We start from the raw sequence: 15,112 nt of genomic DNA, 5'->3' as shown, positions 1-15,112 counted from the left end.
CAGTCTTGATACATTGAAATCAGCCTTACCTAAATCTAGAATCTTTGGCATTTTTTGTGTTTCTCCTTTTCAACACTACATTGAATTCAATCAAGTTATGATCATGATGAGATAAATAGTTATGCACTGTTTGGTTGCTCACTAAATCTAACATGACCTGCCCCCTTGTTGGTTATAGGACATATTGTTGCAGTAAACTATCCTGGACACGTGAACACTGGCATAGATCAGTTCGGCCTTCTGACCTGTTTCTATGCCGTACATTCTATGTAATTCTACCTAATTCCTTTTTGAAACTTGCTATTGAATCTCCCTCCACCTCCCCCTTTCAAGCAACGCATTCCAGATCCTAACAATTCACTGCATAAATATTTTATTTTATTAATGCACTTGTGTAATGCCTCGGGGCATTTTATTACAGTAATTAGGAAGGAATATGGCATGTTGGCCTTTATTGCAAGGGGATTGGAGTACAGGAATAAGGAAGTATTGCTACAATTGTACAGGGTTTTGGTGAGACCACATCAGGAGTAATATGTGCAGTTTTGGTCTCCACATTTAAGAAAGTATATACTTGCATTGCAGGCAGTGCAGTGAAGATTTACTAGATTGGTCCTTGGGATGAGGGGGTTGTTCTATGATGTAGGGTTAAGTAAATTGGGCCTGTATTCTCTGGAGTTTAGAAGAATGTGAGGCGATCTCATTGAAACACAGAAATTTTTAAAGGGGCTGGATAGGGTAGACATTGAGAGATTATTTCCGCTGGTTGAAGTATCTAAAACACGGGGACACAGGTGGTAGAGATATGGGATTAATGTAGGATTAGTATAAATGGGTGGTTGTTGGTTGGCACAGACTCGGTGGGCTGAAGGGCCTGGTTCAGTGCTGTATCTCTCTATGACAGTCTCAGGATAAGGGGCTGATCATTCAGGACTGAGATGAGGAAAAATTACTTCACTCAAAGGGTTGTGAATCTTTGGAATTCTCTACCCCGGAGGGTTGTGGATGCTCCGTCATTGAATATATTTAAGGATGGAATAGATACATTTTTGATCTCTCAGGGAATCAAGGGGTTTGGTGAGTGGTGGGGGGGGGGAAAGTGGAGTTGAATCCGAAGATCACCCATGATCGTATTGAATGGTGGAGCAGCTCGATAGGCCATTTGGTCGACTCCTGCTCCTATTTCTTGTGCGTTATAAATATAAGTTGCTGTCGTTGTAAAAAAAAACTTCTCCCTTCTGGTTCTTTTTCCAATTCCCTTAAATCCGTGTTCTGTGGTTACTGATACTCCTGTTTGGTAACAGTGGTAACTGTTTGGTGGTAACAGTTTCTCCTTATTTACTCTATCAAATCTCCTCATGTAAAAGAAAGTGCAGGTGTAACTTCTGTTCTCAGAATGGACTGGAAAGATTTTTTTCTCCCATCAAGTGTGGTTATTGCAGCAAGAGGGTGAGAGGAGAGAAACACAAGCTGCAGGGAGAGGCCAGCGTGCGCGCACTGCGAGGGGGCGGAGCCAGGGCGTGCGCGCACCACCACACACACGCGCACTGGAAGAGGCGGGGCCGAAGCGCGCGTTCCCGCGCCGTTATATCCGACCAATCGGCGCATCCCTCTTCCTTTACCGCCATCGGAGAGGAGCTCGCGCAGCCGGAGCCCGCGGTAAGCGGCAAATAACCGGCACCGGGGGGGGAGCAGCGGGAGAATAACCGGCACCGGGGGGGGGGCAGCGGGAGAATAACCGGCACCGGGGGGGGGGCAGCGGGAGAATAACCGGGGGGTGGGGGCACCGGGAGAATAACCGGCACCGGGGGGTGGGGGCACTGGGAGAATAACCGGCACCGGGGGGGGAGCAGCGGGAGAATAACCGGGGGGTGGGGGCACCGGGAGAATAACCGGCACCGGGGGGGGAGCAGCGGGAGAATAACCGGGGGGTGGGGGCACCGGGAGAATAACCGGCACCGGGGGGGGGGCAGCGGGAGAATAACCGGCACCGGGGGGGGGGCAGCGGGAGAATAACCGGGGGGTGGGGGCACCGGGAGAATAACCGGCACCGGGGGGGGAGCAGCGGGAGAATAACCGGCACCGGGGGGGGAAAAGAGAATAACCGGCACCGGGGGGGAGAGGACGGGAGAATAACCGGCACCGGGGGGGGGGGGGGGGAAGAGAATAACCGGCACCGGGGGGGGGGGGGGAGAAAGAGAATAACCGGCACCGGGGGGTGGGGGGGGAGAAAGAGAATAACCGGCACCGGGGGGTGGGGGGGGAGAAAGAGAATAACCGGCACCGGGGGGGGGGGGGGGGCAGCAAGAGAATAACCGGCACCGGGGGGGGGGGGGGCACCCAGGGTAAGCCACTCCCTCAGCCGCTCACCGGTCCCGCGTGTGAGCGGGGGAAGCGGCTGCGGCCCGGCTGTAAGGTACCGGGGGAGGGGTCTCGCGTTAATCCTCCCTCCCTCTAATGCCGGGCAGCGGGGGCTGGAGCGCGGCCTTGCTTCCTCCCCCCACCCCCGGGACTTGGAGTTGCCGCTTGTGTCGCACTTCCCCTCCCCGTGCCCGGCCATTGTTGCGCTGCAGCCTCCTGGTGGGGCGGGGAAGAGAGGCAAACAGACCGGGACCCCTCGGCCTGGGCCCGGTAACGGTGCAGGGAGAGCCCCGGCCCTGCCTCTTCCTACCCGACAACACGTGGCGGCGGCTCCATGAGGGAGGAAGGGGTGGCTGGGCCGCAAGTGTAAGTCATTGATAACCGGCCAAAGCCACAGCACAAAGCGGCTTGAGCCTGTACTCCGGACTGACTGCGGGAGGTTTACAGTCCTTCCTGTGTGCGCTGCCAGCAGTGACTATTTGAAAAGAGTTGCTCCAGTGTTGGATAGGGAAGAAAGTTCCTGGTTCCCTTCCAGGGAGGCGCAAGAGGGAAAACGAATTTAGTAGAAATTATCCACTATTTCTGTCTTTGAGTGGATGGTTGCTGATTGATTGATTGTATCTCGTATTGAATGCAATTATATATTTGTCTTCCACCCTGTTGTGAGAAACTGTCGTGTAAATTAGGTTGATTATAATCTTGTCATCTGCAACTGATTAATAAAACAATAAAAACCTAGCTAATTATAAGGCCTAACTAATTCTTGTCTAGTTAAGTGTGGAGGCACTTCTATTAAGTCAGAACTTCTGGAGGATGAGGATCAATAGATTTAGTAGGTGTTTTTCATGATTAGGGTAGTGGCGGAAGGTTTTCTACAGGTGTGTGTTTTTTATATATGTTTAGATTATTGTAAAGAAAAATATCTGATTTGTCATCCAGTAATAAAATTGTGCTGTGCATCATTAGACTTTAATCAGACCGAAATATTTATGAAACATCTCTAGAAATAAGTAAATTGCTAATCAGTTACTTTTGATTTGCTGGAAATTACTACATAAAGATGAAGAGCCTTGTGTATGGATGCTTGAATTGATGGGACCTACACTCAAAATTTGAGTATGTAATCTAAATCTAGGCTGATACTGTGTTGCTGAGTGTCTGGTTGATTGTCAAAGGTGGCAACTCCAGGTGAGACCTTAAACGGTGGCACAACTGCCTGTGCTGATGGCTGAAGTTGATAGATTCCATGGCATTGTGGAGTAGAAAATTTTGGTTTCTTGGCTAACTTATCTTGCTCAACCAATACTGCCAAAAACAGACTAAACAGTGGTTCATCTCCATAATTGTGGAATCTTGAGTGTAAAATGACTGCATTTCAGAGTATTTCTTTTGAAACAGCAGAAGTGCTAAGTAAGTGCAAACCTCTCTTTGGCTGCCTTAATCTAATATTGTCTCTGGATTAGCACCTCTTATTTGTTTCTCTCGAGCCAATTGTTCAGGTGGGTGAGTAGCCCAAGGTGCTTTTCTCCCTGTAAAGCATTGGGCTGCTTGATATCTCCTGGAAGATGGCAGAGAGGTGGATACTTATTTTTTTTCCTGAAAGACTAAGATGGGAGCCACAAATTGCCTTTTTAGGGGGCAAGTCCACAATCAGCTTTGTGAACTTTTTTGGCAGGAAGAGCCCAATTGACATGCCCACTGGGCTTGATGAGCAGGGGGAGTGAACAACCTGCTTCATACAGATATTGGTGCTTCAGTGAAAGTAACAAATTGGTATCAGCCTTTGACTTTGTTTATATGAACACTAAAATTGGCATCCAAGATTGTAAAATTTTCAGTGCCGTGAAACTGCCTGGAAAGTTGCACAACTGTCTGATTCTGGGGAATTAGGAGCAATAAGCTTTTTGGTTTGAATTTTGTTCCTCATCTGAGCAATGCTTTTGAGTAAACTGAGATACTGACCTGTCTTGAGTCCATAAAATGTTTTTTCTGTTGTTTGATATCTGCTCAGTTATTGGGGCAATTATTTTTCCTGAGTTAATAGCCCAGAAGATGGTGGTAGGTCTGTACATATGGAAAATAGCACATCTTGATTTCACTGTGGCTGGTCCACATTTAATTGGAAACTGATTTTCTGATTTGTCAGTTCAAGTTCTAATTTGATGTAATCTCAATGCTTTCTTTGCTTCTCTTCTATGACTTACTTTATAATTTTCCTTCCTTCCTTTCCTTGCTATGCTAGAAAAAGAAACCAAATGTTTATCACTGATCCTTTGGCTTTCTAAGGGATATTTTCTGTTGACTGATTTGTGTGGCTGACAGCAATTTTTTTTGTTTTGCTTGTATCTTTTTTGATGCAACAGTTCCGCCTGTTTCAAGAGAAATGCTTTTGTTTATAAAATTGTGTAACTTTTAGGCAGTTTTTTCTGTGGATGTCCATTAGTGTTGCTAATATTTCAGTAAAGTATGTGACATTTTTGTACAAAGATGATCCAGTAGGCTTTCTGATGGCTTCACAAGCTTATTGAATGAGTGGTAAATGTGTTGGAAGCAGTTCAGAGAAGGTTTTTTAGTTTAGAGATACAGCACTGGAACAGGCCCTTCAGCCCACCGAGTCTGTGCCGACCATCAACCACCCATTTTATACTAATCCTACACTAATTCCACATTACTACCACATCCCCACCTGTCTCTATATTTCCCTACCACCTACCTATACTAGGGGCAATTTATAAAGGCCAATTAACCTATCAACCAGCAAGTCTTTGGCATGTGGGAGGAAACTGGAGCACCCGGAGGAAACTCCACACAGACAGTCCGCAGTATTGAACCCGGGTCGCTGGAGCTGAGAGGCTGCGGTGCTAACCACTGCGCCACTGTGCCGCCGAAGGTTTTCTTGACTAATGCCTGGAATGGGCGGGTTGTCTTATGAGGTAAAGTTGGATGGGCTAGGCTTGTATCTGCTGGAGTTTAGAAGAGTAAGAGGCAACTTGATTTGAAACGTAAGATCCTGAGGGGTCTTGACAGGGTGGATGTGGAAAGGATGTTTCCTCGAGGGTGAATCTAGAATTAGGGGTCACTGCTTAATAATAAGGGGTTGCCCATTTAAGACAAAGATGAGATATTTTTTCTGAGGGTCATGAGTCTTTGGCCCTCTCTGTTCCCCAAAAGGCAGTGGAAGCAGAATCTTTCATTATTTTTAAGGCAGAGGTAGATAGATTCTTGAGCAAGGGGATGAAAGGTTATTGGGGGTAAGTGGAAATGTGGAGTTGAGGTTACAATCAGATTAGCCATGATCTTATTGAATGGCAGAGCAGGCTCGAGGGCCCAAGTGGCCTACTCTTCCTAATTCGTATGGTGGAGTAATGCAGACGAAAAAGGTTTAGTTCATTTTCATGTCTGTGCATTCACACAGACTCACACAAAAAACTCATCCGTAAACTTATTTTTGCTGATGACTGTGCTGTCCTGGCCCACAGTCAGTCAGACCTGCAACGGATAACAACACTTTTCCAAGGTGGCTCAACTCGTTGGACTAAAAATCAGTTTAAAGAAAATTGCAGTCCTGCATCAGCCTGCACCCCAAGAAGAATGTAGACCGCCAAGCATTGTCATCGAGGGAACTGAGCTGAATGCCGTCAAGCAATTTACTTGTTTGGGGAGCATCATCTCCTTTGATGCCTCCATAGCTAAGGAAGTGGACAATAGGCTCTCAAAAGCAAACAGTACTTTCAGCAAACTCTACAAACGAGTGTGGAGCAACCACAGCCTCAGAGCACAGACCAAATTACAAGTACAAAGCCGTAGTCCTTGCCACCCTTCTATATGTCGCCGAGCCATGGGTCCTATACCGCCGTCATGTATGCCTTCTAGAGCGCTTCCATCAGCGTTGCCTCTGCAGCATCCTCAAGATCTGCTGGCAGGACCGCATCACAAACATTGAAGTCTTGGAAACAGCCAACATCACCAGCATCGAGGTCATCCTCCTTCAAAGCCAGCTGCGTTGGGCGGGTCACATTGCCCGGATGGACGACAGTCACCTGTCAAGATCGTGTTGTATGAAGAGCCGACCACGAGTAAATGGAACAGGTGGGCGCCATGCAAACATTTCAAGGACTCCCTGAAGAAGTCCCCTCTGTGCCACATCGACCATCGCCAGTGGGAAACGCAGACCAAAAGATCATGATGTCTGGAGATGCTACATCTGAGACCGAGTGAAGAACCAGCATGAAAGAGAAAAGGATAGATCCAATTGCCCCCAGCAGCGACTACTCCTTCAATTGTAACTGCAGTGAGAAAACCTGCTGTTCACGGATAGGCCTGACTAGCCACCAGCAGGTCTGCAACTGATGAGTGCACCCTTCCCAAAATCTCCGTCTGTGAAGAAATGCCAAGAGCATTCACTAGTTTCATCTGGTGTCCTGCAATAGATTTGGACTCGCTGTTTCCTGGTGGGATTGGGGGTGCAGGGAGGAAATTGGTCAGGCTTTCTACTCTTGCTCCCTATCAGGAACCACTGAATGTACGTTTGCTCATGTTTGAGAGTGCCAACCAAATATTATCATGTTTGCCCTATGGACAAATTAACTGAACAAGCAAAGTGACCAAGAGCCTGTGAAATTCCACTGCTGTGAGGAGTATTTGTATCCATTGTATGGTCAGTAGTATTGGATGTTTATTGAAAGGTATGTGGTGAGCTATTTTGTTGGTGCTAGTGATATGCTGTTCATGTGCTGAAGTGTGTTGAGATGTCACTGTTTGCATTAATGTCATTGATCAAAATGTCAGCTGGGTCATCCTGCTTCCTAGTGATGGCATCCAAGATTAGGAGTCTGAATATAATACAGTAAAATTTACTCTGGTAATCCAACACAAGACATTAGTTCCAGTTTGCTAACTTTGGGCTGATTAATGTGTTACGACCTCAGACTTTTTATTTAAAAATAAATATGGCTTTCTCCCCCCACCCCACCCCATCCCCCTCAGAGGGTTTAGAGTTATATTAGATTTTTTTTTACTATAACTAAAATAAAAATCGACATTAAGCTAAAGAGTACTTGGGTAGTTAATGCATTAAATTAGAGTTTTTCCCATTAACTTGTTAACACACTCAAACCCACACCTACGTTTATACAGTTAGCGTTCTCAACAAAAAAGGTATCCTTGAAGTTAAACGCCCCAAACTCCTAGCTGCAATGGGTTGGATCTCCGTGTCATTCTCAAAGCCAGCGTTGTCTTCGCTCGCTTCTGAACACATTTGAATGACCTGACTTCGGGTAATAAGGCAATCTCTTGTGACTCTGTTGGTCTTTTCTCTTCTGCAAACCTCAACTTTTGAACTGAGTTCAAATCTTAGCCCTTTTCTATATCTGTGATCTGAGCACAACTGTTTCACTCTCTCGCTTGGCTGTACAACTCTGCTTGCTGGTCTTCCTTTCAGCCTCCAGACTTAAGAGAGCCTGTTGAATTTATGTAGATCAAAAGTGATTAGTTGTTTTACTTTTACAATGGAGCCCATAAGTCTGACCATAGCAAAACCACCTGGGCCACCTTTTGTTTCCAGGTATTAATAATTGCAACTTGAATTTGCATTTTAGAGCCTCTGCCTCCCTGTTTACTATCTGAGAGTCTGGGAGAGCAAAACCCATTGTCCTTTAAGTGTTAAAACCTTGTACCCTGCTTTCAAAAGGGTTTTTGATCTGGGTTCCTGCTTCTCATGGCAACCAAAACCTTGTCTCTGGGCAGAATTGGTGTGTGGTCACATGACTCTTTCAAACATCCGTTTTACATTGTATTAAAGATCATTGCTTCTAAAACATAACTGTACTATAAAGTCCAGCGTTCATATCATAACTCCAGTAAGAACCCAGTTCCTTGAAGGGGAGAAAATCGTTGGAGGGTGGGGGCATGGTGCGGAAAGCTTGAGGAAATCTTGAAGTCAATTCCATATTTGTTCATACATGCATGGATTTAGAAAGTGGGAATGTTTCAGAGTCTCTTAGTGTGTGTATATAAGCTTAAGTGCAATTTTTATTTACATAGTTCCAGTATATGCTGACGAAACCATGCAACAGCATCTGCTGTTTTCCATCTTTTTTCCCTCCATTTCCTAAAGGCAATGCCTCATGTTCGATAGGTGCTGGGAGCTCTCTGTTGCGTTGTCACTAGGATTTCAGTGAAGTGTGAAATTTTCATACTGTCCACTTGACTTACAAATACCTACTGGTACAATTATAGATTTTTCTCATTCACATTTGGTTTGTCTGGAGAAATCACTTTGAGCTCTATTACAATTGTTTGAACTACTGCTGGTGTTAGTGGGGGGATAATTTGTGATTAAATGAATATCTCAATAGAAATGTACTGGAACCATGTTGAATATTTGCTTAAGCAGTGTACTTTTTCCCAGCATATTGTTACCAATGCACTATAAATCCAAATGACCAGGACTAATTTGTTTTGTCTAGAACTAGGGGGCAGAGTTTCAGGATAAACCACAATCCATTTAGGACTGAGATGAGAAATTTCTTTACTTAGAGCGTTGTGAATCTTTGGAACTGGACTGCAGGGGCATGTGCATGCTGAAGTTTAGATTTTTGAACTCTTAAGGGAATTGAGGGATAAAGGAATCAAGTGGGGAAAGTGGAGTTGAGGTTGCCGATAAGCCATGATCTTGCTGAATGATGGAGCAGGCTCGAAGACTGAATAGCATATTCCTGCTGGTTCTGATTTAGATTTTAGATTTAGAGATACAGCACTGAAACAGGCCCTTCGGCCCACTGAGTCTGTGCCAACCATTAACCACCCATTTATACTAATCTTACACTAATCCCTTATTACTACCACATCCTCACCTGTCCCTATATTCCCCTACCACCTACCTATACTAGGGGCAATTTATAATGGTCAATTTACCTGTCAACCTGCAAGTCTTTTGGCTGTGGGAGGAAACCGGAGCACCCGGAGGAAACCCACGCAGACACAGGGAGAACTTGCAAACTCCACACAGGCAGTACCCAGAATTGAACCCGGGTCGCTGGAGCTGTGAGGCTGCGGTGCTAGCCACTGTGCCACCCTGATCTGATCTTAATTTGATCAAAAGCAAAATACTGCAGGAAATAGGAAACAAATAAAAACAGAAAATGCTGGAAATAAAGCCAGGCAACGTCCATGGAAAGAGAAAGTTAACATTTCGGGGCAATGACCTTTTTGTCGGAATTGCTTTGGTCTCTACTCAGATGACACTAATTTGGTACCTCGCTCAGTCACAGTTTCCATCAGAGGATTCCTTTTGGAGGATGAAATTAATATATTTTGTTTCTCCCTAAGATTAGGGAGCTGAAATGTGACAATACGTTGCTTACTGATATGAACAGAATGATGGGCAAAGGTAGCCTAAATGAGTTCATAGAATGTTTTTGGGATAGATCCTTAGAACAGCACATTCTGGAGCCAACTATAGAACAGGCTATTATGAAAGACGTTATAGCAGAGCACTTGGAAAAATTCAAGGTGATCAGGCAGCATCAACATGGTTTTGTGAAAGGCAAATCATGTTTAACCAATTTGTTGGAGTTCTTTGAAGAAGTAACATGTGCCGTGGATAAAGGGGAACTGGTGGATGTACTGTACTTAGGTTTTCAGAAGGCATTTGATAAGGTGCCACATCAAAGGTTATTGTGGAAAATAAAAGCTCATGGTGTAGGGGGTAACATATTGGCAGGGATAGAAGATTGACTAGCTAACAGGAAACAGTAGGCATAAATGGGTCATTTTCTAGTTGGCAAGATGTAATGAGTGGTGTGCTACAGGGATCAGTGCTGGGGCCTCAACTTTTTTACAGTTTTTATATAAGTGATTTGGATGAAGGGACCGAAGGTATGGTTGCTAAATTTGCTGATGACACAAAGGTAGGTAGGTAGGAAAGTAAGTGAAGAGGACACAAGGAGGCTACAAAGGGATATATAAGTGAGTGGGCAAAGATCTGGCAGATGGAGTATAATTTATTTTATTCTATTTTTTTTATTTAGAGATACAGCACTGAAACAGGCCCTTCGGCCCACCGAGTCTGTGCCGACCAACGGCCACCCATTTATACTAATCCTACATTAATCCCATATTCCCTACTACATCCCCACCATTCTCCTACCACCTGCCTACACTAGGGACAATTTACAATGGCCAATTTACCTATCAACCTGCAAGTCTTTGGCTGTGGGAGGAAACCTGGCGGAAACCCACGCGGTCACAGGGAGAACTTGCAAACTCCGCACAGGCAGTACCCAGAACTGAACCCGGGTCGCTGGAGCTGTGAGGCTGCGGTGCTAACCACTGCGCCGCCCCTTGTAATGTGGGGAAAATGTGAAATTGTCCATTTTGGCAGGAAGAATAAAAAAGAGGCCTTCACTAAATAGTGAGAGATTGCAGAGCTCAGCAGTGCAGAGGGATTTGGGTGTCCTGATGTATGAATCACAAAAGGTTAGTATGCAGGTACAACCTGTAATTAGGAAAGCTAATAGAATGTTATCATTTATCACAAGGAATTGAATACAAAAGTAGGGAGGTTATGCTTCAGCTATACAGGGCATTGGTGAGACTATCTGGAGTACTGTGTACAGCATTGGTCTCTTTATTTAAGGAAGGATGTAAATGCATTGGAAGGTGTTCAGCGAAGGTTTACTGTACTAATACATGGAATGAGCGGGTTGTCTTATGAGGAAAGGTTGGACAGGTGAGGCTTGTTTAGGAGAGTAAGAGGTGACTTGATTGGAACATATAAGATTCTGAGGGGTCTTGACTGGGTAAATGTGGAAAGGACGTTTCATCTTGTGGGAGAATCGAGAACTAGGGGTAACTGTTTAAAAATTAGGGGTCGCTCATTTAAGACAGTTGAGGAGAAATTTTTTCTGAGGGTCGTGAGTTTTTAGAACTCTCTGCCTCCAAAAGGCGGTGGAAGCAGAGTCTTTAATATTTTTAAGGCAGAGGTAGATAGATCCTAAATAAGGGGGTGAAAGGTTATTGTGGGAATGTGGAGTTGAAGTTGCAATCAGATCAGTCATGATTTTGTTGAATGGTGGGGCAGGCTTGAAGGGCCGAGTGACTACCTGCTCCTAATTCGTATGTTTGTATGATGCTCACCTCTACTTGCCATGTGCATGGAGTTTGGTGGGTAGCCGGGATTGCTTGTGTTGAGATGAATGGCTTTCAAAAGGGAATTGGATATGCACCTGAGAGAATTTATGGAGCTATGGGGAGTGGTACGAGCTGAGTTGCTGTTGTCGAGTGGCACGGACATGATGGGCTGAATGGTCTCCTGTGTTACAACCATTGTATGAATGGAAGAAACCAGTTGTAGCACCCAGTCAGTTATGCTACAAAGATGGTGTTAAGTTGCACCATAATAAATTCAACTGAAGCTTCTGCATATTGGATATTAGTGGAGATGATTGTGTGCTTTTGTTCCCTGCAATCTTTTGCTAAAGGTACTGATTTCTGATGGAATCCTTTTTTTTTTCTCCCCCACTCCTTCCTGTTACCATTTTTCATGGGACTGGTGATTGAAGTAAGCATTGGCATGACTAGAGATATCCGTCAAAGCTGCTGCTTTTCACGTACAGTTCAAACAAGGGCTGTTGGGTAGCAATCCATAATTGTATTTTAATACTTTCTTATCCCTGCCCTCCATTAAGGAGAAACAAGTCGGATGTATACTGGCTGACATCAGTTAACTAAAAGTAAATTGGGATTGTCTATTTTTTCTATTTAATAAAGATGGTATCTAACACTTGAAGGTGTCAACTCTTAGGTTATAAGACCTTGAAGATCTTGGTATTCTGGTTTTTAGGTCTTGTGGTGAATTTATACTCCTCTGTAAGGAACAGATGACACTACCTGTACTGGAAAAATCCCACATACACTGAACTGGACAGTTACTGAGGATTATTTCGAGCTGGCACAGGCACAATCCAACAAATAGCTGCATCTGAGTTGTAAAATTCTGATTGGAACTTGCGAAGGGCTGGTGTTTGACTGTCTAATGAAAGTTTGAAGAAGGCTTAATTTGAAAAAAGTACTAAAGAGTGAATGCGTCCTTGTCATTGGTAAAGCTCTCTGGGGGCAGATGGATGGGTATGAATTCTGAAATTTTCATAAATTCACTGTTTTGATTTTGACTCTTCAATGCCACAACGCAGTGTGTGTGTATGTATGTATGTATGTCAGCCAATTTGCACACAGCAAATCCCACAAACAGCAGTGGGATAAATGATCAGATTTGTTCTCAATGATGGTGGTTGAGAGGGAAATATCAGCCAGGGCATTGTAAGAACTCCCCTACTGCTCTTTTTGAATTGTTCCGTGGGATCTTTTGCCTCCACCTGAGATTCCACCTGGGTCCTCTGTTTAATGGCATCTCCATTGTGTGTGATATAGCAGACTAGGAAGTGTCCAGACTATGTTAAATCTATTGCAAAATCTTGTCTCGGTTTGTGTTTTTCTGGTTTGTCCATTTGTAGAAATTGCGGAATTCAGTGTATTGAATGCAGCTATCATTTTGCTTTCTTGGAAAATTTAAAGTTAAAGACTGCGGTGATCTTAATGGGGCATGTAGGGAGGAGGAAGACTAAATGGCTTTAAGAGATTAGATTAGATTAGAGATACAGCACTGAAACAGGCCCTTCGGCCCACCGAGCCTGTGCTGAACATCAACCACCCATTTATACTAATCCTACACTAATCCCATATTCCTACCAAACATCCCCACCTGTCCCTATATTTCCCTACCACCTACCTATACTAGTGACAATTTATAATGGCCAATTTACCTATCAACCTGCAAGTCTTTTGGCTTGTGGGAGGAAACCGGAGCACCCGGAGAAAACCCACGCAGACACAGGGAGAACTTGCAAACTCCACACAGGCAGTACCCGGAATCGAACCCGGGTCCCTGGAGCTGTGAGGCTGCAGTGCTAACCACTGCGCCACTGTGTCGCCCTTGAATTGAGAAAAGAAAGTATAGGGGACACAGATGGAGGACAACGTTTTTAGAGGTGACAGGACCATAGTCCTATCTTGAGTTTTTATTTTCTGGAGAAGTGAGGTGTGAAAAGAACCTTCCCAATTAAAGGAGCATTTGAGACTTGTGCATTTGACAGTTCAGTTGGGAAAAATTTTGGCCATTAAGGAAACTGAGGATTTGGAGTGTGCTTCAGCAGTTAGAGGATGGTAGGGGTTTTATTTGGAGTAGAGAATGGTTAGAATGAAGGGTTAAAGGGGAGAGATGTGAAGTATTCATCTTGCACAAAAACTCTGAATTGGAAGAATTTTTATTGCCTGAACCTCATGGAGATCAAGATTTAGTGATTTTAATATTGGGTTCAAGTTCATATAATCTTCAAAAGTGCATGATGGCAGGTCCTGTCTGGCATGTTGGAGACTTTGGAGATGCACAAACAATGACTCGCCATCATTCAAGGGGAAGTTTTCCAGAGCTGGGTAACCTAGGCAACCAGCTCACCACTGGGCTGGCTTTTTAAAAAAAAAACTTGGATTTCTAGGTGGTAGGTAATTTAAAAGCTTCTGTAACCTTTCAGAGAAATTGTGATGCAAGGGAATTGAGGTGGTAATTAGACACAACAAATTTTTGTAGAAATATGAACTATTCTATATTGAATAAAACTTGGCTTAAAGAGGGGTAAGAATGGCAGCTCAATATCTCTGGATATACAATTTGCAGGTGGGATAGAGAGGGAGATAAAGGAGGGGACGTAGCATTATTAAAGAATCAGTATTGGCTTTGAGGAGGGATAATATACTCACTGAATCATCAAACGAGGCCATATGGGTAGAGCTCAGAAATAAAGGGGCAACCACATTACAAGGAGTGTACTATAGACCCCCAAATAGTGGGAGGGAGATGGAACAAATATGTAGGCAAATTTTGGAGTGCAAAACCTATAGGGCAATAATAGTTGGGGATTTCAACTACCCAAATATCAACTGGGATATAAACGGTGTGAAGGGCACAGAGGGGATGAAATTCTTGAACTGCATTCAAGTGAACTTTTTTAGTCAACACGTAACAAGCCCAATGAGAGGGGGTGCAATTCTAGATTTAGTCTTCAGTAATGAAGCTGGGCAAGAGGATGAAGTAACAGTGGGTGACCATTTTGGAGATGGTGACCATAATAGTTTTAGCATAATCATGGAAAAGGACAAAGATAAAACCGGAATAAAAGTTCTAAATTGGGGGAAGGCAAATTTTAAGAAACTGAGGTGACCTGGTGAATGTGGACTGGATACAGCTACTTGAAGGAAAATCAGTGGCAAACTAGAGGGAGGCATTTCAATGCGAGATACTACAGGCACAGTGTAGGCATGTCCCCACAAAGATAAAGGGTGATACTGCCAAATCTAGAGCCCCCTGGTTATCTAGAAGCTTGCAGGATAAGTTAAAGCAGAAAAAGAAAGCTTGTGACGATCACAATTTTCACCCCTGCACTTTCTATACTACTCTAGGCTTTCTAAAGTATGAAGTAAAAAAGGAAATTAGAAAAGCAAAGAAGGGACATGAAAATTTACTGGCAGGTAAAATCAAGGAAAACCCAAAGACGTTTTATCAGTACATTAAGAACAAGAGGATAATTAAGGAAAAGGTAGGGCCTATCAGAGATGTACAAGGTAACTTGTCCGTGGATGCAGAAGATGTGGGCAGGGTCCTTGATTTTTTTGTATCTGTTTTTACAAAGGAGAG

General features: G+C 44.2%; 1 protein-coding gene across 4 annotated transcripts in view; it reads left to right on the top strand.

The window, feature by feature from the left end:
• Positions 1 to 1,556: 1,556 nt before the first annotated feature.
• nap1l1 (nucleosome assembly protein 1-like 1) overlaps positions 1,557 to 15,112 on the top strand; it is a 173,195-nt gene continuing 159,639 nt past the window's right edge. For 3 of the 4 annotated variants that reach the window (XM_068050078.1, XM_068050080.1, XM_068050079.1), the window contains exon 1: positions 2,443 to 2,727. In XM_068050078.1, coding sequence (XP_067906179.1) covers positions 2,458 to 2,727 — 270 coding nt within the window. In that variant the 5' untranslated portion in view covers positions 2,443 to 2,457. Of the gene's footprint in view, positions 1,660 to 2,442; positions 2,728 to 15,112 lie in introns of those variants that run through there. The other variant, XM_068050081.1, reaches the window with a different exon arrangement.

Source organism: Heterodontus francisci, chromosome 18, assembly GCF_036365525.1.
Source record: "Heterodontus francisci isolate sHetFra1 chromosome 18, sHetFra1.hap1, whole genome shotgun sequence".
Classification (NCBI taxonomy): domain Eukaryota; kingdom Metazoa; phylum Chordata; class Chondrichthyes; order Heterodontiformes; family Heterodontidae; genus Heterodontus; species Heterodontus francisci.
Note: the sequence above shows the minus strand (reverse complement) of the source record. Positions and strands in the feature narration are given on the sequence as shown.